This window comes from Acinonyx jubatus, chromosome B1 (assembly GCF_027475565.1).
Source record: "Acinonyx jubatus isolate Ajub_Pintada_27869175 chromosome B1, VMU_Ajub_asm_v1.0, whole genome shotgun sequence".
NCBI lineage: Eukaryota > Metazoa > Chordata > Mammalia > Carnivora > Felidae > Acinonyx > Acinonyx jubatus.
In genome coordinates, this window is record NC_069382.1 from 67373390 (window position 1) to 67400151 (window position 26762).

At 41.0% G+C, this 26762-nt stretch overlaps 2 protein-coding genes across 9 annotated transcripts in view; one reads left to right on the forward strand and one right to left on the reverse strand.

The window, feature by feature from the left end:
* CB1H4orf45 (chromosome B1 C4orf45 homolog) overlaps positions 1–17197 on the forward strand; it is a 98662-nt gene extending 81465 nt beyond the window's left edge. The window contains exons 4-5 of one of the 2 annotated variants that reach the window (XM_053216772.1): positions 1774–1960; positions 2695–2889. In XM_053216772.1, the coding sequence (XP_053072747.1) occupies positions 1774–1960; positions 2695–2736 (229 nt within the window). In that variant the 3' untranslated portion in view covers positions 2737–2889. Of the gene's footprint in view, positions 1–1773; positions 1961–2694; positions 2890–17014 lie in introns of those variants that run through there. The other variant, XM_053216771.1, reaches the window with a different exon arrangement.
* FNIP2 (folliculin interacting protein 2) overlaps positions 9389–26762 on the reverse strand; it is a 126930-nt gene continuing 109556 nt past the window's right edge. For 6 of the 7 annotated variants that reach the window (XM_027068209.2, XM_027068194.2, XM_015063688.3 and 3 more), the window contains 3 exons: positions 18703–18903; positions 15118–15233; positions 9389–13157 (listed from right to left, as the gene is read on the reverse strand). In XM_027068209.2, the coding sequence (XP_026924010.1) occupies positions 13079–13157; positions 15118–15233; positions 18703–18903 (396 nt within the window). In that variant the 3' untranslated portion in view covers positions 9389–13078. The remainder of the gene's footprint in view (positions 13158–15117; positions 15234–18702; positions 18904–26762) is intronic. The other variant, XM_027068215.2, reaches the window with a different exon arrangement.

Here is a 26762-nt window from a genome sequence, read left to right on the forward strand (position 1 = left end):
TAAGGAAAGTCTTTACAGAAAAGGTGATGTTTAAAGTCTTGGCTGCAGTTTGTCAGGAGAGGAGGAGGGAGGGAATTACAGGCAAAAGGAGAAACTGAAGCACAAGGCTGAAAGTCTGAAAGCGTGACTTCTTCAGAGTTCCCAGAGGAAAGGGTGCATGCACAATGCAGCACTGTGTGGGTGTCTGAGAGGAGGGATGGGCTGAGCACAGACCAGAAAGGCCCATGTGGGCAGACCATTTAAAAAAAGAAAACAGACAAAAAACAAACAGCAACATCACACACCCCTGTGTGCTGTGCTAAGGAATTTGGACTTTATCCTGAAGGCTATGGGGGGTCAGTGGAGGGTTGCTGGAGAATGACATGGTCAGCTCCCTCTCTGTGCAGGGATCTGTGATTCTAGGGAGTGGAAGGGAGTGTCTGGCCCCTCCCCCCACCCCCTGCACTGGGACAATTGCTGGCTCTTTCCCTGCAGTTAGCTCCCTGCTCGAAGGATACCTCCCACTCTTCAGCCCACCCCCACAAAAACAGCATGCCTGGCATTTTCTATTCCTTATCTGGCTTTTGTCTTCATGATACTTCCTAAGTATCTGACTTGCCTGTTTGTTGTCTGCCTCCCATACTGGCATATAAGCTCTATAATAATAACAGACACTTTGTTCTATTATTGCGGTCTCCCCAGCACCTCGTTCTGGTGCCGGGCATAGTAAGCGCACCTATGTTCTTGGAAGAGTGAAGGTAATACAAACCTGCCACTGATCTTGGTGCAAAGAACTTGGGAACCCATAAACCTCAGATTCTAGGAAAGGAAATTTGCAGTGGCCAGGAGGTTCTGAGTCCCCAGGCAGAGGAATGGTGGGGTAAGGGGCTCCAAGAGGCTCTCCAGAACAACAGGCTTCCAAATGAGATGGTAAATCCCATCCTAGGGTCCTTTTTGCTTTTTCCCCAGAGGTGGCCCTTTTTTTTTTTTTTCCAATGTTTATTTTTTATTTTTGTGAGGCGGGAGGAGGGGCAGAGAGAGAGGGAGACACAGAATCAGAAGCAGGTTCTAGGCTCTGAGCTGTGAGCACAGAGCCCAATGCAGGGCTTGAACTCACAGACTGTGAGATCATGACTTGAGCCAAAGTTGGATGCTTAACTGACTGAGCCATCCAGGCACCTCAGAGCTGGCCCTTTATAATGGGAAGGCAGGACTTAGATAGTATTCTAATTTAGGGATGTTGGAACCTAGACCAGGATTTCAATGGGGAAAGAGAATGAAGCGTAGATCTTTCCTCTAACAATACTGTCCAATGTCAGACTCTGGAATCATGAAGTTAGGTTTTTTTCTGAATTCCCCTGAGATCTCAAGATAGAGAGACCATGTCCTGCAGAACTCATAGGTCTCATGAGGTCTCAGCTTGAACATGCCTCCCTGAGCATCCTGTATGTATGGCTCTGAAGGACACGAGGAGCAGTCATGATACAGGGGTGAATTCATGAACAAGGTTCCTAGATAGGTATCTATCCTGGGAGGTGGTTTCCTGAGCCTCCAGCAGCTGGCTGGAGTGGCCTAGGCAGTGGCCTAGGCAGAGTCCAGAAACTTCTCAGAACACTGGCTGATGGCTCAGGTCCTTAGCTTTGTCAAGCCACATGGCTAGAAATCCTCTCGAATCACAAGAGAAACAGACAAATCTTGAATCATAAGACAGACAAATCTCAAGTCTCTGGAAACTAATGACCTTGTTTCTAGATCTTTCCAATTTGAGAACCAACCAATTTGTTCCTGTTTCAGGCAACCAAAACCTTATATTATGGATATGCAAGGAAGATTCAGTCGTGGTTCTATTGCCTGGCATATGGGTGATTATGAGAACACCGATCAAAGAAATTCCAAAGCGGCTGTCCTTGTCAGGCAGAGCACGGCAGAATTGCCAAGAGCTTCCAAACAACCGAAGCTGCCAAAGCGACCAAGAAAGGAGGTACGATCATTTGCTTTCCTGAATCATCATAGAAAACATCAAATTATTTCAACATGAATTAGAGAATGCTATTTAATAGTAATACTGATAAACAATCAGTTTTGTGGTTCCTTTTAACCCGTGAGAACATTTTGAAATTTATATGGGATTTCCACAGTAATGCCCATACTGTGGGTAGCTGGGTGTTATTCCCATTTTATAGCTAAATAAAACAAGATATTGTAGATTTCAATCCTTACAAGTGCTTATTTAACATACGGGTGAACCTGGAGAAAATAGCCTTCTCCTTGGTTTGCAAAAGCTGAGAAAGCTCTCAGCGTATGAAATGGAGGTAAATCTGTAAGTCCTGTCAAGACTGTTGCAGACTGTTTTGTGACACTTCCTAAAACAGTATATCAGTTCAAATTCAAGTTTTTCCCATTACTATCTAGGAAACCTTGAGCAGGTTGCATAGTTTCTCTATATGGGTTTTTTTGTAAGTGAAGTGAGGAATTAGTATTTGTACAGAATATTTGATAAGACTGCTCGTAAGAATCAAGTAAAGAATGTGTAAGTATATACAAATGAATAATTATTTCCTAGGGTCCTTTTGCATAATTCCACAGCACAATGCATTTTATAGTGATCCAGTATTTCCATATTGAGTCTCATTTCCATATTGAGTCTCATTTCCACGAAAGAAAGGAAATGGGATAGCTCTCATTAATCCAAAGATTCCTATTTCCTACATGAAGACAGTCTCCTTGCTCCATCAAAGAATCTTGCCAACTCCCTAAGACGACTGCTTGCCCTCCGTCACCAGAGATCTGATTCATTAGCAATTAATTACATCTATTTGAAACATTCTGTGAAGGAGCCATGGAAGTCCTCCTTGGTAGATCCTGACCCCAGGGGAACTTTGTATTAAAAAAGGGAGCAGTTCAGCTGCTAACATTCCTCTGTGGTCTGATTTTTGGGCTGGTTCCAAATGAAATGATTTATTGTAGTGTGTGTGGGTGGATGAAGGTTGGGTTAGTTACCTTCCGTCACTGAACTAATTTTGTGTAGGATTAGAGCAATCATGGATTAAACAATCCCAAATGTCTCCTTCTATCATTCACTAAATCCAATGGAGAGTTGCGCATTAAAACAAACAAAAAAAAGTGTTAAGACTTTTTATTTTGAAATGATTTCAAATTTACAGAAGAGTTGCAAGAATAGTACAAAGTGAACTCTGATATTCTTTATCGAGAACAGTCACTTGTTTATTTGCTTTAATGCTTTCTAAATGTGTGTGTGTGTACATTTGTTTTTCCAAATCATGTGAGGTTAAGTTGCAGACATGATTCTTCCTTACCCCTAAACATTTCAGGGTATATTCCTAAGAACAAAGGTGGTCTCTCATATAACCACGGTACAATTCTAAGATTTAGGGAGTTTAACATTGATAAAATGTAATTATCTATAGTTCATAATCAGATTTTATTAATTGAGCCAATAATGTCTTTTGTAGTTTCTCCTCATCCAGGATCCAATCTAGAATTACATATTGCATTTAGTCCCCATGTCTCCTTCAATTTAGAACAGTTCCTCAGTCTTGGTCTTTTATAGCACTGACATTTTTGAAGAGTCTAGACCAGTTCTGTAGAATATCTCTTAACTTAGGTTTATCTGACGGTTTCTCATGAATAGATTCTGGTTATGTGTTTTGGGCAGGAACCTCAGCTAAGTGACATCATGTCATTCTCAGTGCTTCACATCAAAGAGGCACCTGACGAGAGTTTAACTCATTGTTAGTAAGGTTAATTAATCACTTGGACACATCTTTTCCCTTCCAGAGATAAACAAAATACTATATCACCCCAAATAATCTTTCTTTTTATAAACTAGTCTTTCTTCTAAATTTCTAGATATACATTAGAAACTTGTTTCCTATGTCCAGTTTTTGGACCATCTCACAGGATTCTTGTGGATGATACTTCAACAAGTACTCAAGCCTGCCCCCCCCCACCCCCCCCCATGTAAATCCTCTTCAGTGAAAATGACTTGAAGCAACTGTTCTTATATATTCAAAAGCCAATAATGAATATAACATGTGTCAAGCCTCTAACATAATGTTTTACACCAGCCACCAATGAGTGGTTACCACTGCTACACTTACCTGGGATGCCAGCACATTTTCCATTTTATGCTGCAAGAATCAAAACCATGTACTGAAAACAGCCTCAATGAAATAAATGTCAATGGTACTGGGGGGCCTTGAGGGAAATCCCTTTTCTCATGAAGATAGATGGTTGAAAATGGGATATTTTATATTCACATTCTTGAGTTTGGATCTTTATTTTTAAATCTACATTTGGAGCTTAATTACAATGTTTCTAAAAGTACAATTTATGATATTTAACATTATGTATCATTCTTTATACATTTATCCAAAACAAAATGCTCTTTAAAAATGCTCTTACATATGGGGCAAATTTCTACACTGTTTCTTCTACTGTATTTCCCCCCGTTTTTTTTTTGTTTGTTTGTTTTGTTTTTTTTTAATTTAAAGTTCACTCTTCTAGTTTATGTTATTTTCCCTTCTTGATTTTTGGTTAACTTTTTTTTTCACATAAGTAATAGCCACTTAAGTGTTGTCAATTTTATGTGTATATTACATGCACTTTTAGCACCATCCATTTCTATTTCATTTCTTTGCTTGCAAATGTTCTCATTACCCCCTTTCATTCCAATACATGGACATAATCTCAGTGATTGGTAAATTCTGTCCCTCATCTGTTCACTCACGTTGAATCCAAAGTCAGTAATTCTCAAATTTTAATGTGCGTATCAATCACTTAGGGACCGGATAAAGACACAGATTCTGATTCAGCCGGGCTGGGACAGGGCTTGGGGTCTGCATTTCTATGAACTTCTAGGCAATGCAGCTGTTGCTAGTCTGGGACCTTGAGCAGCAAGGTTTGAATTGCAGTTTGAGCTAGGAACTGGAGGGGCTTGGACCACAGGGGAAAGGGAGACAAGAAAGGACAGGCAGGGCAAAGGCAATGTTCGTGTAGTGCCTTTGGGGAAGTGCGCGTGGTTCAAGACGGCTGGATAATAAATAGCACGCAGAGGGTAGCTCGTGAAGTGGCTGGGGAAGAGGAACCAGCTGCGTTGTTTGAGTGCACGGTGCTAACAAGCTTGGATTTTGCTGGGCTTTCAAACAGAAGTAACAGTACTAAACTTTCATTTTTGGAGGGATTTAGACATCAGCCTGGAAGACGGATTACAACTGTTTGATATGGCAGAGAGAGGAGTTCCGAGGCATTTTGGGAACTCAGTTGAGACATGAAGAGGGACTGAAAGAAGGCCAAGAGAAAGGAGAAGAGGTGATGCCTCTGAGACACAAAGAAAGTAGCAGATTCAACAGGTCTCCCCATGGGAAGAGAAGGAGGCCAAAGAACACCGCAGAATTCATGAGGGGTGGGGGCAGGGTAGGGGGCAACACGCAGAGAATGAGTAGTTTGCAAAGAAGCCAGTGCCCTATGAAACACTTAGTTGCCAACGGAAAAAGAAATTTGGGATAAAGAGGGGGCAGGAAGACACAGAACAAAAATTTAACAAGGGAGAAACCATTTTTGTTTACACTTTGACTATAGTCTGTAGATTGAGAACGTGCAGGTGAGAAAGGGGGACGGATGATAAATGCTGACTGAAGGTACTAAGAAAGCTGAGCAAGATGCATGGCTCTAGGAATTAACACAGCACTGCAGGGGTTAATCCTTACAGGGAGGGGGCGTTTTTTGCTCCCACTGTGAAGGAAGTGCTACCTCCTTCCTTGCCATCTCAGAGGGCTTTTTCTTTTCTTTTTTTGTTTATTTATTTATTTATTTTGAGAGAGACAGAGACAGCGCAAGTGGGGGAGGGGCACAGAGAGAGAATCCCAAGCAGGCTCCACACTGTCAGCAGAGCCGGATGCAGGGCTCGAACCCACAGAGAAGCCGTGAGATCACCACCTGAGCCAAAACCAAGAGTCAGACACTTATTAATCGCCTGAGCCACCCAGGTGCCCCTCAGAGGCTTATTTCTAACACACTTTCCCTATCCTCCCACATCTCCCTTGCCCCATATACCCAAAGACTATATAGGACTTGTATCTCAGCTTTTACAGGATAACTGTTTACTGTGTTAAAGATCTTTGCTTCAAAGCCTGCTTATTTTTTATTTATTTATTTTTTTTCAACGTTTATTTATTTCTGGGACAGAGAGAGACAGAGCATGAACGGGGGAGGGGCAGAGAGAGAGGGAGACACAGAATCGGAAACAGGCTCCAGGCTCTGAGCCATCAGCCCAGAGCCTGACGCGGGGCTCGAACTCACGGACCGCGAGATCGTGACCTGGCTGAAGTCAGACGCTTAACCGACTGTGCCACCCAGGCGCCCCTAAAGCCTGCTTCTTATAATCTGGCATGACAATATTCTGACCACCCAACTGCTTTTGGGGGGGTGGTCATAATATATATCATCCTACTTATATCTGAAGTACCTGTATCAGCCAAGGTTCTTCTGAGACATAGAACCACAAAGATGGACAGACAGACTGATTGAGTTTAAGGAATTAGGAATTGGCTCACAGGATTGTGGAGGCTGGCAGATCCAAAATGGGCAGGGTAGGCCAACAAGGCTGGAGACTAGGCAAGAGTGACATTGCAGCTCAGGTCCAAAGGCAGTCTGGAGGCAGAATTTCCTCTTCATTGGGGACTTCAATCTCTTAAATCCTTCAACTGACTGGATGACGCCCACCCACGTGATGGTGGGTAATCTGCTTTACTGAATCTATTCATTTAAAAGTTAATCTCTTCAGAGCGCTAGCCTCAGCCCCTCCCCCCACTCCACCCCCAGCTATGGCCCAAGGCAGGAGAACTGGGGCTGGGGCGTGGGATGCAGTCTGTGGCAGGGGAGCTTTGGGATGAGAGCAGTCTGCATGCTCGAAGCCCCCTTCTGTGAGAGGAGCTTCAGTACTGGCCACCAGGCAGGGCCCGGCTGGGGCGGGGAGCGAACTACAGCAGGAGTGGGAACCTCTGTGACTGTGCTTGGGTCTCTGTCCGACCCCCCTCGCCTCCTGTCTCGCCTGAGATCCTTCCCCTTTCCCTGGCTTTACCTGGCGGGCGTATATTTCTTTCCTCATTGGTGCTCCCCAAAGCCTGTAGTTAGCTGTGAGGACTGAGACGAGCACAACGTGCCCCAACCTAATGGGCTCTTCAGGTCTGTCCCCTCTGTGGGGAAAGAACCCTGCTCGCACAGCAGCCCAGCCAGGTGTGCTGCCCTGTAGTCGTTAGTATCCATCTGGATCCTCAGGATCCTAGAGCAGGTTGAACCTATTATCACCCTCATTTCACAGCTGTGATCATCGAGGCCAGAGAGGTTGAGAAACTTGTCCAGTGTCACATAGCTGGTAGGCAGCCGAGTCAGGATCTGAACCCAGACAGCCAACCTTCACCCTGTCCAAAGACACCACCTGCATCTGGAGCACAGGCCATGCTAACTGAAGGAGTCTACAAGAAGGAAGCTGTAAGAAGACAACGTGGACCTTGGAAGGGAGAAGGGTCGCTGATCAGACACGTGGGTCTGCAGGTGCGAAGCCTGTAACCGACGGTTTTGCCAGAGGCAGACGACGTCTGCGGCCTCGTCCAGGCCCCACCCTGCCTCAGCTCTGGGCTCAGTGACTCACTTGTTAGCAGGACTCTGTTACTTTCCTGATTGGTAGCTCCAACGCCCTCTGTGGAAATGCCCTGAGGGAAGTCAGCCCTCAAGTAGCAAACACGTAGGGAGAAACAGCAATTTTGTCAGTCACCTCCCTGAACCTTCATCTCCTTGCTGAAAACCAGGTCCTACCTAATACAACCCAAAGTGGGACATGTTTTAAGCAACCTCCCCCTCCCACCCCCTCTGGAGGCATTCCCCTCTGCCTCCCAACCTGGTTTCCAGATTCTCAGGTAGCTGGCACGGCCTGATCCCTGATCCATAGGTTATTATAGGTGCTCAGTCTATAATGCAGAACCGCCCCCCCAACCCGCCCCTTTGGCCACCAGGAAGATCTCACTTGGACTGCTTTTTCCACTTTGACCAGCATCTAGCACCGAAATATTTGTTGAATGGATGAGTGAATTGATAAGGATTAAAGAATATATCAACCAAGCTTAGAAAATAAATCTCAATCTCATCCAAAAAGATACCTTTACAGAAACTTCCACACTGGTGTTTGACCCTAATATCTGGATATCATGGCCTAACCCAAGCTGACACATAAAATTAACTGTCACAGTACCCATCTCATCCAGGTGTGGGGATTTTCTATAATGCACCTGACAGAACAGTCTAGGCACCAGGGAACTGAGAAGCAAGGCGGCATGTATGTATGTATGTGCTTAAGTTCTTTACCAATGGCATGATTTTAAAGTTGCTTGAGGGAGTAGGGAAACACTTTCGAAATTTTCATTTAATCAATAAGGGAGTTTGAGATACCTAATGTTAGTTCTCCCTATGGTCTTTAAGATGACATGATTCAGTATGGTATTATGTATGTTACAAAAATTATACATAAAAGCATTTTCTTTTTCTGAGACTTTATATATATATATATATATGAATGACCTCATCTTTTACATAGCAAATATTATATAATGCCCTTTACTTTCCTAAAATAAAATTCATATAGAATATAACCTACTTCCACACATAATTTATAACACACCAATATAATGCCCTAGATGTACTATTTAAAAAGTAACCTATTAAAATATATTTTAATACACAGACATTGAAACACTAGATTAGAACAGGAAATGTAACGGAGCAGGCAGATCTTACATCTATATGCCGTCTGCAGGAATGCTACAATTACAAAGGAAGACGGATGCAGATGTACAAATGACTCAAATTCATGAATACAGTAGCGGTCGGTAAGGTTGTTTTCCAAATTTATGTTAATTCTTGTAAAAATTCTGAATCTTACAAAGTAAAGTCTTCCCTCGATTTATACAACAGTGGCATTCCTGGAAAATTCAGCATATATTAAAATCATGTGAGAAACACATTGTGCTTTTACGTAAAGCAGAATTAAATTCTCAGTCTAGATAATTATAAACAGGTTTTTCACCCACAGGACTGTCCGGCAGAACATTTATAAAAGTCATGCAGGAGGTGGGACAAGCTCTCCTTCCGTGGGGTGTCCCGTACATTACACGACCTTTCTCTTACCATCTTCGGCCCCCATCCACTATGTGCCAGTAACTGTCACCCACCATTATGCTAACCAAAAATGTCCCTACATTTCCCAAACACCCCTGCTGAAAATCACTGACATATATTACCAACTTGTTTCAGCATGAACTAATGGAAATGAGACCTCTAGGTTTTTAAGTTCCGAGATTAAATGTAACAAACCACATGCAGTACCAGGAAAATGTTCAAGATAAATTCAAAAGGTTTATTGCACCAAATGCCACAGAAAAATGGATCAAAATAATACATGAACAAGTTTTAAGAAAAAATTTCTATACATTGACACTGATATCTATTTACCTGATCAAAAATATAAAGACCTATCAATTTGTCTTACCGGAGCTTCAATAATAACAAATCCCAGAATTTTCTCCTTTTTTAAACACCACTTAAATGTAAGCATATTGCAACCTTGCTCCCAAGATATATAGTCACCAAACTTCTGACATTTAAAAATTAACACTCAGATGGGGGCTGCTTGATTTAGGTAAATATTATATTAAAATATCCCCTCCCCCACAGCACAATAAAAAAACAAATGGTTCACATTTACCAAGAGAAGCTAAAGACTTTTTCAATTTAATGGTGAAAGTATGCATGAACAAAATACTTTCAAAAGTACATATTAGTGGGAAAATCCAGACATTTAAAAGAATTTTAGGGCCGCTTTATATTCTTTATTTTTATGTACAACCAACTCTAGTGAAGAACCTAAAAAGCTACAGACTAAATTTTTATAAAATCTCAGGACCTAATTATAAGAGCCTAAACGACAGTTTAGTGTCACTTAGCAAGCAGGGACTTTCCTCCCTCCAAAAAAGTTACTTTTGAAAAATATGGTTAAGTTTAAAAAGTTGCGATGTGTAAACGGCAGTTCCATGGGATGTGAAAAGATTATAGTTACTTTTATTAAAAAACAGCACACTTCAGAAAAATGGATTGAAGCCTGTACAAAAAGCTATTTAACACTGATAAAAATAAAATACTTTGGAATTATGCACAAGTATGGAAGCTACATTTTAAATTTTCATTGTCATGTTTAAACGTACACAATTATCTTTACATTCATATCACTCGTCGATCTATTAAAAATAAAACTGCAACATGCTAGAAAGAGGTCCATCACAGTAACATTTACACACTTCTGCTCTGTCATGCCTCACTAGCTTGCTTAAAAAAGCAAGATGCTACAAAAGTTACACTCAACAGGTAAGACTTAAAAGTTGAAGAAACCCTAAAGGTGGAATCCTGTCAACTGAGGTAGTTTTCTTTTTTTTTTTTCTTTTTTTTGTTTTTTAATTTTAATTTTTTCTTGAAGTGGGCATTGGGAGAGGGTGGGATCCCTTTCTTGCCTCTTGGGCTAAGACAGAATGAAGCCACTGGGTGTGTGAGTGGGTGTATCTCAACACAATTCCATGAGAGTTTTTTCTTTTCCACTTTTGGGAAGAGGCTGAATTTAAGACAAAGAAAACTTGAATGTTATTTAGAGGAGGATTATAAAAGAGCAGCAACATTCTTGGTCTGTTTTTGTAGGCAATAGATGTGAGGATTAGGTTCTGACTGGAATCCTGAGTGTCACTGAGACAACCCCCACATGTGACCCACCTGTAGTTTCCAACAGACATTTTCCAAGAGAGAGTTTTAGAACAGTAGATTAAGAGGCAAATTAAATTTTCTCAGGCTTTGAGACAACTGGGCTAAATTTTTATGTATGGAGTTTAGAATCAGCCATTTAAAGCCCAATTTCCCCCTATGTGGGTCTAATTTTCAACATGCCACTACGTACACATTTTGAATGAAACTGGTTCTGTATCTAGTTATTTTCTACGAAACCGTAGAAGGTGGTGGATGAGGGAAAGTGCTCAAAACGTGTAAACAAGGAAAAGGGAAACAGAGATGAGGGGAATGCTCTATACTGGTGCAGATGGAAATGATACAATGTCAGCTATTATAATTTATTCACACATAACGGGAAACAAATGATGAGTGAGCTGAGCCACAGGTGAGGTTCATTCTCTGGGTAACATAACAACAAGCAGTGACATCATGGATAGAGACTTTAGAACACCAAACTCAGATGTTAGACGAAAGGGATGAGAAAAACATAAAAAGGCTGGAAAACTTCAATCTTACGAAAGAAAGATATAAAATAAAAATTAAAGATCTTATTAAGAGCCTTAATGCACCCACCTACATTTCACATCATAAAAAAGAGAGAGAGAAGAAAAGGTAGCAGTTCTGACGTATTCCTAAAGAATTATTACACCCATTTTTCTCCATTGGTACTTGCATAATGAACTTGCATTTGTAAAAGAAGAAACAAATTTATGTCACTTGGTGTTCAGAATCAGGACTGTATCAAATAAAAAATCTGAAGTCATTCTAAGCCCTAGAAGGAAAGTTACTTCATAATCTTGGGTACAAATGGATGCATGAAAAAGACTGGAATTAATTTATAAAATAGTGTTAAGGAAATGAGAGCCTGGTTATAATCAACTGTATTCAAGATCTGCAAGGTGCTGACAATCTTCTGATTGGCTAGATTAGCACCGGTCTTTTAACAATCAATATTTTTAAACTCTCCTCCTTTACCTTGGATGTTGGGACACACTCTGACATGGTCAGAGTTCATGACCAGTACACTAAGTAAAGTTCCTTTTACATTAACAAAAAATTAAGGTGTTTTTTTTTTTTTTAAAGTGAACTATGCTAATAAACAATCCTTCATTTTGACAGATTTTATAATGGGTAAGTTAGTTTCTGGAGAGGTGTTTTGAAAAGGGCTTAGGCATTAGAAGGCACAGAGATGATAATGTAAAAATTTAGATCATTTATGGATTGTTTATAAATGTACAAACTAATTACTTTCATTAGTCATCCTGAACTGTTGCAGGTTTCATTTCCCACCAGGCCAGCTGTGCCTTTTAAAGTAGAAATAGTCATTTGTATTAACTATTTAGGAAGAAAGTGGCTTCGGCTGGAAGAATTTAGCAACAGAAACTCTTGAGCTCATAGGAATAACTTTGGTAAATGGCCTCTCTTAAAAAGGCCGCTGAAAGCTCTAAAGTATGAGGATAAAATATATGGTATCAGACTGTGCACTCTGCAGCTATGAACTACATCTTGATGAGATTAAGATGCTACATTGATTCCTGGGTTTATTGCACCAACAGTCCATCTCTAACCTACCTGTGGCTGCATCTGCAACAAGGTAAACTCCAAGAAGATGTGAAAACAGTGGGTCCCTAAAGCACTCTCTTCCCAACGGTCGATCCTCTTTCCTGTTTGGCGTCAGGCGGTAACTCCTATGGCCACCAGACGGGAAGACAGCACAATGCGGCTTGCTTTCTTTCACCTTTTGTAAAAAGCAAACCCTGCCCTGGAATCCAGACACCTTGTTCTGACTGTCTTAGGATAGCAAGTTACACTTTCTCCCGTTTGGAGAGCTCACGCCTAAACTCTGAAACATTCTCCTACTGGAATGGTACGTACACTGGTTACCCCTGCTCCAAAGTCGTTTGTCGTTATTCTGCCCAAACACACAGGCGCTCTGGACCGACAGCTTAGTGTTTAGTGTAGTGTTTATGTCTTCTCCTACCAAAAAAGTCACTCTCTCTGTTGATTCATGGGTAACAAAAGGCCAAAAGTATTCGTGAAAAACACAAATGTCATTATGTCAAGTAAACCTAAGTCGTCCAACGAGGCATCCACTTGAAGCAACGGAACGAAACAAAACAAAACAAAAGCAGTGGAATGACGGTTTCTGTTTGCTCTTCTCATGCTTTTGACGTCACAGAGAGCTTTCTCCTTTCGCCTTCGGTTGAGAATCTGATTTTTTTTTTTCTTCCAAGGAAGAACTGTCCTGAGCTTTAGCTTATAAGAGTATCTGAGCGACGTAAGGAGAATGAGTACTGGCAATAGCAGTCAACAGAGGCAGGTCGTTTGATTCAATCCTGAATATTGAAAAAAAGAAAAGAATATTAAAGTAGCATGATTTTACAGTAAAGTATTATTGCTAGGTACCAAGTTTGCCAGATCATTGCTTAAAACTAACGATAAAGTAAGAGATGGAAAGACAATAAACTTGTTCTTTTATTGTGATCTCCCAGTGGATGCCGCCCAAGGAGGCAGAGGAAGATGCTGGTGTGCTATGCCTAAGTGTGGACACAAGGCTGTTCTTCCCAAGGCAGAGGTCACTCAATCTTAAGCCCATAACTTTTCTATATTCCCCGACAATTAATGTTTTCTCCAGTGGCTCATCATTCTTCTACCCAACACTGCTGAGCGCATACTGAGATTCTGCACCTGGGCTCAAATCAGTCTTAGGATAATGATGAAGGTGGGAGCTTTTTCAAAACACTTGAGGATTTGTTCAACAGGTTACACGATTTAGATCCTCACTAGGCATCTGAGCCACAGCATTCTGACAGCAAAGTGACACTAACAGATACTGAATCAAGAGACATCACAGCATCAAATGGACGTGGCTTCGGCTGCCTCTCTTACAGCAGAAGCGGCTACAGTGTGGTCACTGGCTAAATGCTGCCAAATGTCCTGAAAAAAATTAGGACTGCTTCAGTCTGTGGAATATGTCCTATTTTTTCCCCTTGAATTCCAAAAATGAAAAATTAAAAATAAAATTTAAAAAGGTAGCTGCCATTACTTCATGGAATGTTCTATGCTTTCTCCAGTAACGCTCCCTACAGATCTCCTTTCAGGCTACATAAGAAGTTCCTCAGTACCTTTTGTGCTGCTGGCTCTGACTAGGAGGGGAAGGGGCTAGAGAGGCTGCAGGTGACCCCCACTAATCACGCACTAAGAGGACCTAGCGATAAGAGGGGTAAATAAATCCTTCTGGTCTTTCTAATAGTGCCCATGGACACCTGCCAGCCAGGGAAAGATCCTAGAAATACAAGTCACACATCTGGCAGTGGGGAGCCTAGTAAGCAGGATCAAAGTGTGAAGCCGGTAAAGAGAGCTAAACAAAAACTAGGAACAATAACAACAACAACAACAACAACAACAACAAAGAGATATGTTGCAAGTTAACTGCAAAAGCAAACGCCTAAAAAGGGAAAAATATTTTTTGAATAAAGTATGGAAAAAAAATGTATGACAGGAAATGCCAGAGTCACAGTACTGTAAGTCACATCCTGGGTGTGAAAGATGAAAAAGTCTGACAAGAATGCAAAGACCCGAGCCTTGAAATAATACTTTGATTAGTAGGCTTGATGGAGAATTTCAAGGCTGACATCATATATGCAATTTTTTCTTCCTCAAACTTAGGGGAATCCTCGTCATAGTTAAGGGGGTCAATTCCCCATAAACACAGTGTCTTCTTGTTAGTTCTTTGTTGAAAAATTAAGCAGAGACTAACAAAGGTCATAATTTCTTCTCTGAGAGAAGTTCTGGCAAAGACCCTGTGGAGGACAATGTACATTATCAGTAACATCAATATGCCTCCTCTTCCAAAGGGCCTGTAATGGAGGAGGGGCAAGTGCTGTCACCCTGCAAACATGCAGGTGGCCCCTGAAGGTCCAGGATCATGGCCTTTCTTCCCTCCTCCAGGGAGCAAAAGGCAGGCCTGAGAGGCTGCGCCTTTGACATCTTACTGAAATGACTAGAAATGGGCAGGTCGAGTAGGGTTAAATTTTTCACTTTCAAGCATAAAATAATCCAGGGAGAAGACTAACATAAAGTACCACTAGCTTAAAGTTCTGCGCTCGTTTCCAGGTCCGGAACTCCAGTGTCAGAGCTACGAAGATGGGAAGCAGCAGGGGCACACGTCTGATGACGTTTCAGCGGGGTGCCAGGGCCCGCAGGTTGTGGGCGACACAGGCTACGTGGTTGGTGGGAGCAGCGTTAGGGTCAGCCCCATCACAGGGAGAAACGGCGGCACGTCACACAACTCACCCCAGGACGACACCTAATTCTTTCACGTGGACTCGTGTGTGACCACGCAGATACTCAGACAGCATCTTACTTTTCAGGTACATCTCCTGTAGTCTGTCTTCAAGATGCATGATGCACTGGGGAGCCAACAACATTCAGGATGAGGGGCAGCATTCAAACCTCTGCCAGTATTCTAAGAGCTGGAATTCTCTTAATTCCTTTCTAAGTACACACCTATAACCTCATTCCTTTCAAATACACATAAATATTACAGACCGCATCAAACCCTACCACTGGTAGGTATAAGGAAAGGTTTATATAAAACAACAGTTTACTTTTTCTAATGACTATTAAGATTTTCATACATATCTGCTAGTCTTTTTTAAAAACATTTTTAACATAGATGAAATCATTCCGTTAAGTGCATTTATTTCCAACTTTTAAAAAACTTTATAATAATCCTTTCCCTATGTTATTAACAAATCTTTATCAAAGTAATTTTTATGGCAAAATAATTTCTGAGAATGTAAATTATCATTATTTGCTTATCCACATGGCAATCTGAGTTTTTGTTGCTATAATTTTTTAAAGAACATCTTTGTTGTCGTTTTCCTATATCTCAGATTATTTTGGCGAAATACATCCCCAAAAGTAGAGTGAATGGAACAAGGTTACTTTAAATTTTTTGTTTTTGTTTTTGCTCTCAAGAGTGCATTTTAACTAGGTCTTTAATAACAATAAAGAAAAGGCAATTATTCTCAGGACATCTCTACCCTTGGAATTGTGTCCAACTTCATTTTTTAGAGAATAGCAACCATCTGTGTCTTTCACCAGAGGCAAATGCTTTTGCGTTTGGCAGGCAGAGCCATCCAAGCATCTTCAGTAAGACACCTGACGGCTTTGGCAAGGGTAATTCCATCATACATAATTTTCTTCTAGACCATTACGCCTGTTATTTTCAAGGTAAAAAGATTAACAGATGCATTTGAAAATGTTGATCTTGACCATCTGGGCTGATCAGTGACATAGAAAAAGTATTCAAGATGCAATCTTACAGTTTTTCATTGGCTTAAAATCTTTTAAATGTATTGTGCTGAGGAAAAACAACTGGTAAGTGTCTAATAAGAGTAATAATTAAAGCAAGGAAGGTTTCACCAATCCTCGTGGAAATGCTTCTCCAAATAAGCAGAGTTAAGCGGTAAAAGGAGCTCCCGTTAAGTTTCAATTTCTTATAAACACAAAGTTTTTAATAAGAGCGTTATAAAATATTAAAAAGAACATTCACATTATGTTGAATCCTTTGTTTTAAATGGTTAATTTATGGTGTTTTCATAGTCCCCATGAAAGCTGTATGTTGTAATGTGGAAATAAAGAGAACATTGGTCTATATGGAATGTATACTAAACTCAAAATCAAATCATTTAGAATTTTTTTATAAAAGGTCTGATTATCATATAGAACCACTTTGGGCTCTGCCCTCCCCTTTTTCTGGGATTTTATTCCTGAGATAGATTTGTTTAATTTTTAACTTCTGAAATTTTAAATAGCTACTTTCATTTTTTTATACTGAAGGCTCTAATAGCCATTTACTCATGTGTTTCAGTCAAGTGATTTTTAGGGAGAATTTTAAACTACAAATGAAATTTTCTTTCAGCTTGGTTTTGTCAGGTTAAATAAGTCATTCCATTCATACTACTGAGTGGCTAAACATGCTTCTGTCAAAAACAAACCAAAAAACATACTTTAGCCCAAATGAAGTAAAAAGAATTAATTATAGTGATTTATTACTTGGATAACTAAGATGTCAAATGTAATAAGAGCTATATATTACAGAAAAAAATATGAAAACATGGTAAATACTTAAAATAGTAAAAAAAAAAAAAAGTATAAAATCGAATATATCTTTCTTTCCTTATAGAAAAGCAAAGTTCGGCCACTAAATCAGCATGATGCAGCTTGCTATTAGAAAGAAAAACTGCCCGCAAATATAGAACAAAAGTAAGGCCGTCATAACCCGTAAGTGCTTCTCACATCACCCCTGGGACAGAGGTCCTGCGAGAGTATGCTTCAGTATAAAGCCCAAATAAAGATTTTGGTGAAAAGGTGTTGTCAGTCATTAATATTATTCATGAAACGGATTATTATCAGTAGTCACACTAATAGTACCTGCTTCCTGAGAACTTATCACATGTAACACTATTCCAAGTGCTTTACCTGAATCCTCTAATTTCACTTTCATAACCATATGAGATAAGTTCTCTTACTTCCTCAGCTTTACAGATGGAGAAATGCAGACCTTGAGAAGTCACACATTTAGGAAGTAGCGGAGCTTGGATATGACCCTAGACTACTGGATCCCAAAGGCCATGCACTGGCCACTGCTGTACCCTGACTGGTAAAGCATGTCACATGGGCATGGTGCTTTGGAAGTTTAAAAAGCAGTATCTCAGACCGAATTTTCAGAGCATTCTCACAACATGCTTGTTGAATGGATTCTACCTTTGTTTTACAAGTGAGACGGCTGAGGTTCAGACATGCTCAGGACTGTCCACTGTCACAACTCAACAATGGCAAAGCCTAGGCTTCACCTGGCTGCACTGCAGGGTCTCCCTGTCATGCCACACTGCCACAACAACCACACAGTACTTCAAATCACCTTCTTGAAGGCCATGAAAGTCTTGACACTCTGAGGACTGTGGTGCAACGGTAGGTCACAAGATCTCAGAGAAATTGCCACCCCATTCATGGTTAGTGTGGGTAATTCATATTCAGCTTCTCACTTTGTGATTAAATAGCTCTGTACCTCGTGCGGAGGTAACGGATGCTCTGGTCTGGGAGTATGCTGCAGAGGGCAGCCGAGTGTAGGGGTAACAGCAGAGAAGGTGGGCTCACTTTCATTCTTCCCAGCTATGTGCCCGTAAGCCTCTCTTCCACTTTTAAGACCTTTCTCCCTGCCTCCTTCCCTCTCAAACTACATTTTCTCAGTCTCTCTGCACATACACACATATATTTTTTATATATTCATTCCAGTGACTGGGGGAGAGCTGTTGATCATTTTCTAGGAGTTTATGGGCTCTATTTATTGCCTTTAATATAATGTTATGAAATCGATTTTAAAATCCCACCTGAAAAGGAACACAACTGATACCATCTTCTATGGGTATGGTACTTCAAAATTTTAAATGTTTACACAAATGATATTCTGTTTTATCCTTAACAATTTTATGAGAATGGTCCCTGAACAAAAGGAACTACAATCCCTTCAGTGACTGGTTTGCTTGATGTTGATCCAAAAAAAGGAAAACTAATGAGTTCTCTAAAGGAAGAATTTAAATTTCCTTTTATGTTTGATCCCTTCCCCCATACCTTATTTCCTTTACCGTATACCTTATCCAAAAAGATTTCAGTGTCACTCCGTGTTGTTTTAACTATTGTTACTGAAATCTATCCTGTTTGCTGGTTTTATGTTGCATGTTCCATTTTTACTTAGGCTAACGTCCAATTATACTAAAAACAATACATTTCAGTCGTGAATTTATAATAAAAATATTGTTAAAAGTGTTTTTTTAACTATATTTCTTTGGTAATACGAGAACAAGTACTTACAAAATCAGCAGGGAGGTGAAGCTTGTAAAGCTGTAAAATGGAGTGAAGTAAACTGGACACCTGACTAGAGACCAAGACCTCCTGGCCCAGTTTCATGCTGTCCGTCACTTTCCTCTGACTTGTGGCTACCTGGACACTCCACTTATCCGTGTCTGCGATAATACAGACAGCTTCGGCTATCGGCTCATCAAGCACTGGATGCTGGAAGAGAAACACAGTGGGTCAACTTTCCACAACACTGCCAAGGGGCACTCAAAACGTTCAGAATGCTTCCAGGTAGCATTAGCCTAAAAGTTCAGAAGTTGCTAGCAGGAGCTACAGAAATTTAGGGTATTAGAGTGACTAAAATAGTAGGAGTGTCCTCAACTCAACATTTAAACTTAATGTGATAAAAACTGCATTCAATCAATATTTCTTTCTTACACCCAGGAGTTACACCGTAAATGTTGTTAATGTTCACAGGAAAGCCAAAGGGTATGTGCCCTCTCTATATTCCAAGATATTAAAATTCCTTTCCTTTTGAAAGACTAAACTCTCCTTTTAAGATGGAGACAATCAGAATAAGGTATAGGATTCTATTGCCATTTCTCCAAAAGAAGGTTAGGCAGGGTAACTTAAATATTCCCTTAAAGTTACAGCTTTAATGATTAAGCAGTATTTATTTAGTGACCACGTGCTACATACATAAATCAACTCGCACAACCAACTATCTAGATGAGGCCAAAAGGCCAAAGGATGGCTACAGATGAATAACTTAAAATGCAAAATTCTCGGTAACTATGTAGTGATGGATAAAGCAGGCTGGCAACTAGTAAACTGTGCCACAGGGCAAACAGGGTCAAGCGGTCAAGGAAAGAAATAAAAAATCTAAGGTCTTGAAACTGGTCAAAGTGTAACTGCTTCATCACCAGCCCCTGGAATCACCAGCCCCTGGAATCAGGGCAATGTGGCTCATTGGGGGAGGTCATGGATGGAAGATTCTCCAAGCATGAGTTACTTTAGAAGGGCTGCAGATCCAGGTATGATAACAAAAAGGGACAGAGAAGTTGGCTCAATTATTCTAAAAGGAGATACTTAATGGGTATGAGAAATATATTTAAAAAAATCAAACATGAAAAATGATCATGAGCCTATTTATTTATTTATTTATTTATTTATTTATTTAAGAGAAAGAGAGAGCATGTGAGCAGGGGAGAAGGGCAGAGGGAGAGAGAGAGGAAAAGAGAAAATCCCAAGCAGGCTCCATGCTCAGTAAGGAGCCTGACATGGGGCTCAATCCCATGACCCTGGGATCATGACCTGAGCCGAAATCAAGAGTCAGACACTCAAAAGACTGAGCCACCCAGGCAGCCCACCATGAGTCATTTTTAAATCACTGGATCAAACAGGCAGAATCGGAGGTGGAAATCAGAGGAAAGACTAAAGACAAAGTGTCCAAGGGTTGGGACAAACTGACAGGAACTGGTGGGCCCATTCCTTGAAGGAGGGGACTAAATCTTTTCTGCCTGTATTCTTAGCCCCTAGCACAGGACCTGGCATTTGAGAAATGTTACTAAATTAAAATGAGACAGGTTAGGGGCATTTGGGTGGCACGGTTGGCTGAGCGTCTGACTTCAGCTCAGGTCATGATCTCACAGTTGGTGGATTCCAGCCCTGTGTCGGGCCCTGTGCTGACAGCTCAGGGCCTGGAGCCTGCTTCGGATTCTGTGTCTCCCTCTCTCTCTACCCCTCCCCCGCTCACATTCTGTCTCTCTCTCTCTCTCAAAATAAATAAACATTAAAAAAATAAATAAAATGAGACAGGTTATACAAGCAGATGAGGGAGTTGATGAGCATCCCGTACCCCCTAGCACAGCACGGTATTGCTGACTTTTATGTTTACAGGTTCCAGAACAGAGAAGAACCAGCCGAACAGTTACAGAAGAGCACCTTAAAAGAAATACTGAAGCATTACACATTCTCAGACTACTAAATGTCTAACACAGAGCTCCCTGAATATATCCACCAGACAACCCAATGTCTCCATCTAACTATATCATTTAGTAGCTACTCAATTATTTACTGAATAAACACTTTTTAAAGTAAATGGAAATAGAGGAAAATGTAAATAGTCAAGAAAAAAAAAAGAAATGCTGAAATGATAAAAATATCACGAGCAACTACTTTAGCTACAATATAAGGAGCTCCAGGGCTACTGGCTCTCAATCACTGACCTTGTCTACACTTCTGTGGGGTCAGAGAGTTGAAGCTTAAGTTTCGATAATTCTGGAGGTTTCTGATACACATCTTTCCAAAGAAAACACAACCTCACTAAAGACAAGGCAGTTTAAACATATTACGATTTGGCTTATTAGTCAATCTCTAAGCTTTTAGAATTTAAAGAACTCTAAGATCCAGAAGACCATGTTTGGATTCATCACAGAAATACACACCCACACACACCCTATGCACTGGTATTCAATTTAAAATTCCTCTTACAACAGGCTCTACTTTAAAGGCATATGTAGAAGTACAATAAACAAACAAAAAATTACATGTATCCTTCTTTTCAACACTAATTTCTTAGCCATATCTTAATCATAGAAGTAATTAATAATGAAATCTGTCAGGGAGATTTTTTTTTAATGTTTATTTATTTCTTGAGAAAGAATGAGAGGCAGAGTGCGAGCTGAGGAGGGGCAGAGAGAGAAGGAGACACAGAATCCGAAGCAGGCTCCAGGCTCTGAGCTTTCAGCACAGAGCCCTACGCTTGAACTCATGGATCACGAGATCATGACCTGAGCTGAAGCCAGATGCTTAACCGACTGGGCCACCCAGGCACCCCCAAACACTTTTTAAAAATGTTTTATTTATTTTTTGAGAGAAGGGAGGGGGAGAGAGAGTGAGAGCACAAGCAGGGGAGGGGCAGAGAGAGAGAGTGGGGGACAGAGGATCTGAAGCAGGCTCTGAACTGTCAGGCTGACAGCAGTGAGCCTGATGTGGGGCTCAAACTCACGAACCGTGAGATCATGACCTGAGCCAAAGTCGGACGCTCAACTGACTGATCCATCCAGGCACCTCTGAAAGATTCAAACACTTATTAAAAGCCTGACCCACCCATATACTATTCTTAGGGTTTGGAGTTTGGGCATGGAGACTAGAAAAAAAAGAAATGGGCAGGAGAGGTAAGGCATGGCTGCATCCTGATGGAGACTTTGGCTTCGTATGGATCTTAAGAGAAGGAACACATAATATGAATAGCTATCAGCAAGTATGATTACTTAGTAAGATTCCTCTTCTTAGTATTAAAAAACCCTTTAAGGGGTGGGGGGGCGCTTTGTCAATTTGACTAAATATCATCAGAACACCCATCATACATTTACCCTTTTAAAAGTTCTCCTCCCAACCACTGTGTCTGAGATCAAACGAGACCTCTGATGTTTGAGTTTTGAATGAAAATCTGAAGCAAATATTAATATTAAAAACAGTCATTTCCCCTTAAAATGTTTGTTTGGTTGAAAACTTCATAAACCTTAGAGACACTGTTACTATCAATTTTCTTTTTCTCTCTCGAACTGAAGAAAAGCAAATTCAAAGTAAGTTTCTAAACCACAGGGTTTGTTAAATTCTCTTATCAGGATAAGCCTGCAATGTTTCTATATTCTCCATAATCTGAGATGTCCAAAACCGCTGCCTTAGGCCTGCCCCCCCCTGCCCCCCCAGCCCATGAGTGCCCACACTCCAGATGGCACTGCAGAGCGGCCGGCCCTCTGATCCCTAATGCCCTCCCGCCACGTCTTCCAGGCAGCTGCCCACCGTTCCTGTGCCTCTCTCGGAAATGTGACCAGACAATTCAGAAACTACAGACAGGGACTGGAGGATGTGAGAGCATTGCAGATCAGTAGAGCTGCAGGCGACTGTGAGGCTGGATGGCCAATCTCCGTCGCAGGAATGAGGCAGTGGCAATAAGCCATTGCCTTTTGTGCCTTACTCTGCTCTGTGAGTTAGAAACAGTCTTTAGGGGCGCCTGGGTGGCTCAGTCGGTTAAGCGGCCGACTTCGGCTCAGGTCATGATTTCGCAGTCTGTGAGTTCGAGCCCCGCGTCGGGCTCTGTGCTGACAGCTCAGAGCCTGGAGCCTGTTTCAGATTCTGTGTCTCCCTCTCTCTGACCCTCCCCCGTTCATGCTCTGTCTCTCTCTGTCTCAAAAATAAACGTTAAAAAAAATTTTTTTTTTTTAAAAAGAAACAGTCTTTATTTAGCTCCACGTTGTCAATATCTCATTTATCCAATCTACTCTCCTGTGAAGATTTCTTAAGATACAGTGACAAATGAAATGCTTTATATTATATAGATCTTTAAAGGTTTCTCAAATATTCTTTGGCTATTACATTTTGTTGAATCAACAGGTTAAGCCTGGTTAATTCACAGCCACTAAGGATGTGTGGGTCTGTTTCCCAGGAGTGTAGATGGCTGCGACAAACCAACTTTAGCATTCTGGAGTCGATCTCTGAGTACGCAAATATGCTGCCTTGACCTACAAACGCGTGACTTCTGCCTAACTTAAACTTGCAGAAACAAGAAATGTCTATAAGGTTTGAGTCATCAGAAGAGCCATGGTTCTGTATTTCAGTGAAGGGCAATGATAAGACAACTGCAAAGGCTCTGAAGGAAGACAGGGCTGGGCTTGACCACCGCCTCTGTCACACACTAGCTGCAGGACCCTAGCAGCTCATTAACCGGGGCTTCAGTTTCTACATCTGTTGTAAAAGATGACCTACTTCACAGTTTCTGTGAGGTTAAATTCATGGAGGTTTTCTGTGAGAAAAACGTATATGACACTTGTAGCACAGATACTAATTCGACATGTTCGATTTGCTCTCTTACCCCACCCCCTGTCTCTATTAGTCATGGCCACTGAACCCTCAAACTTCCTAAAACACCACGTTATCATTTCCCTCACCAACTCAGAAACGTACTCTAGTCCCTATCACCCAAATACCTAAGTTCAAACTTTTCTTTTTCCATACTTAAAGCTCTTCACGATCTGGGCCAGATCTACCCACAAATATTTACTTCCAGGACTTTCTAAGGATCCCCTGCTCCAGGCTGAGAGGACTCCTGCCTCTTACCTCAAGCTGTGCCCAGAATGTTTCTTTCCCCTGCTACCTTCTAAATGTTTCAACCTTTCAAGGACCCAACTTGGGTCCCATCCCCATGCCCCACCTCACCCCACAGCAAGACGTCTTTCCCATATTCACTGCTCTTCCTTTAACTTCTGAGAGCTTTTGCAATCTACATTTTGACATTTAACCACTGTCTTAACTGGTTCTCAGTTTCACATCTGTTTGCCTCCTCAGTGATTATGTAAGTAACTCAAAGAAAGAAATCACATTTTATTTTTCTTCTGTAGCCTCTGAAATGAGCATAACAAAATGCTAGGCACGTGCTAAGTATCTAATACATGCTGGTGCTGTTGAACAATTCTCTATTCAGATTTCTTTTTTTTAATGTTTATTTATTTATTTTTGAGAGCGAGGAAGAGAGAGAGTGTGTGTGTACACGAGCAGTGGAAGGGCAGAGAGAGGGAAAGAGAGAATCCCAAGTAGCCTCTGCGCTCTCAGCACAGAGGGCAACATGGTGCTGGACTCCTCCAGCCTTACACCTGGACTGTGCCTATAAAAACAGCACCCAGCACACAAAAAGTACTAAATATTTTCTGATAGAAAGTAAATCTCCAAGGCATGACTCTCCTCCTCTTCCCCAAAAGCCATCTCCAGCCTCCTGCCTCATTTTTGGCCAAACAAGTCAGCCAGATCAATGACATGCCACCATCAGAGACTTCTAGTTTATACCCAGCATACTGTTAACATATAAAAATACGAGAAAAGGTAATAAGTAGTATTATAAATAATAAAAAATATATATAATTGTAACATATAAAAACATAAGCAATTTGTTTATCAGAATATTTTTCTCTTGGAAACAGACTCAATGGCAGTCACGAAAGGCTTAAGAATTGTAATGAGGTGGAGAAGAAGAGAAAATCAATCATTATGGACCATGGACATTGCTGAGGGATCCTGGTAGGTATATCAAGGAGGGGGCTCTGGGAAGCCCAAAGACATCATTAAGACATAAGGACCTGGTGGCAGAGGGAAGGAGGGGAGGGTCTGGTGAGGTGGTCTGGGAGAGGCAGCAAAGGAAACATCTGACCTTCTGTGGGTTTGTGCCTGCGGCTGTGATCACCAGGCTCACTGGGCTGACACCCAAGTTCGGCCTACAGATTTATAGATACAGTGTGCAATGTTGGGCACAGCTTATATCAGGCCTGTCACTTGCTTAGAAAAGAAACAGTTGAAAGTCTAGGAAAGGTGCTCAAGGTCAAAAAGAGTTATCAGACTAAAGTTATGTGATGATGTACATGCCTCCAAAATAAAATGCAAGAAAGTTGGTAGCTTTTTTTACAAAGAATGGCATAGATGTTCAGAGACTTTGTACACAGTGAAAAAAATTTCAGAAAAGTTTGAAAATAGCCATGTGTCTAACATTTACAAAATGTAAGAGAATTAAAGCCTGAGAGACCTATAATAAGCTTTTTATTCTCGTTCAGGTAAAGGGCCAAAAGCATCATGTCTAAACATGTTACTCTTCCCTTCAATTTTTAAAAGACTATCTTCCACTTCTCTTTACTTCAGAAGAAGACACACTAATCATCATAGTTTTAGCAGTAAACACACACTCCTAAATCCAGTTCTGTAGGAAACAGTCAACTACCATCACTGAGCACTTTCTATGTACACTGGGTGAGGTGCTGGGAACATGAAAGGAACTAAGGCTCCCTTCTCTTCTCAAGGGCCTGCAGCCCTAGTGGTAGAAAGATGCTGGAAACCGAACAAAGGTGTGGTGCAATGTGCTAAGGCGCCCGCAGGTGTCAAGTTCTATCTGGGGGGCAATTCCAGCAAAGGAGTTAAAATAATGGAAAACTATTAGAGCAGAAGAGTAAATGATCACATTCAGGATGGGCAAGGGCCCTCCGTGGCACTGTATGAGACGACTGAAAGGGGCAGAGATTGGATGCAAAGACTTCTAGTTGGGAAGGTTAAGGGGAGCTTAAATAAGATTATATTGTAGTCACTGTGAGAAGGAGAGAGAATCACGAAGATTTCAGATTGGAGTTGACAATACCCAAAATGATATATTTTTCAAATATTAAAAAAACCACAATCCACAATAAAATGTACATTTTGCCATCATAACCCTACATACACACTTACACATGTGTGAACATGTGTGTCCATACACAAATGTGCGTGTGCACATGCACACACACACACACACACACACACACACATATATATAAAGATTTCTCGACACAGTAAGACAGTGCTGTAGGCCCAAGGCACTGTCATTCTCATTATGCAACTTAGGAAAATGAAAGCAACAAGAGGTGTTCTCAAATAGCAGATTTGCCCTACATGGATGTTTCTTTTGCAACACTATTGATTTTAAGGTTGTTGTTGACTTGAGGCACCTTAATGCTGTCTGTATTACTTAGGTAATGATTTACCATTTGATGTGACTTTCTGTTCTTTTGTAGTCTCCCTGGTTGATTACACTGCATGGCATAATTAGGTATTCATGAGCATATATCACAGCCAAGCTCTTAGCAAAGCTCCTTATCTGTGCTACTGATTTCTGCATGGTATTTCTGGAGTCAATCTGTTGCTACTCTTAAAATTAAATGAAAGAGCCTGCAATATCCAACTGTTAATTTTGTTTTCTAGATTATTCTGTAAAATGCCTGAAGCCCTGGAACATAGTTTTCAAAAAAGCATTACAATGTAATGTTAATTTTGGTCTTGATGACCCTACCCTGCAGTTAGCCGCCTGGCCTGCTCCTTGTGATGTCACCAGCAAAGAGAAGTGGACGCTTTTAGCAAGGAATGAATGTGTGCATGTGTTCTGTTCCGTTATCTCCAGTAGGAGTGTCCCAGGAAACTCATTTACAAAGCACTTTCACATATATTATTTTAATAGCTAACATTTATTGGGCATTAGTAATGTGCCAGGCACTGCGCTA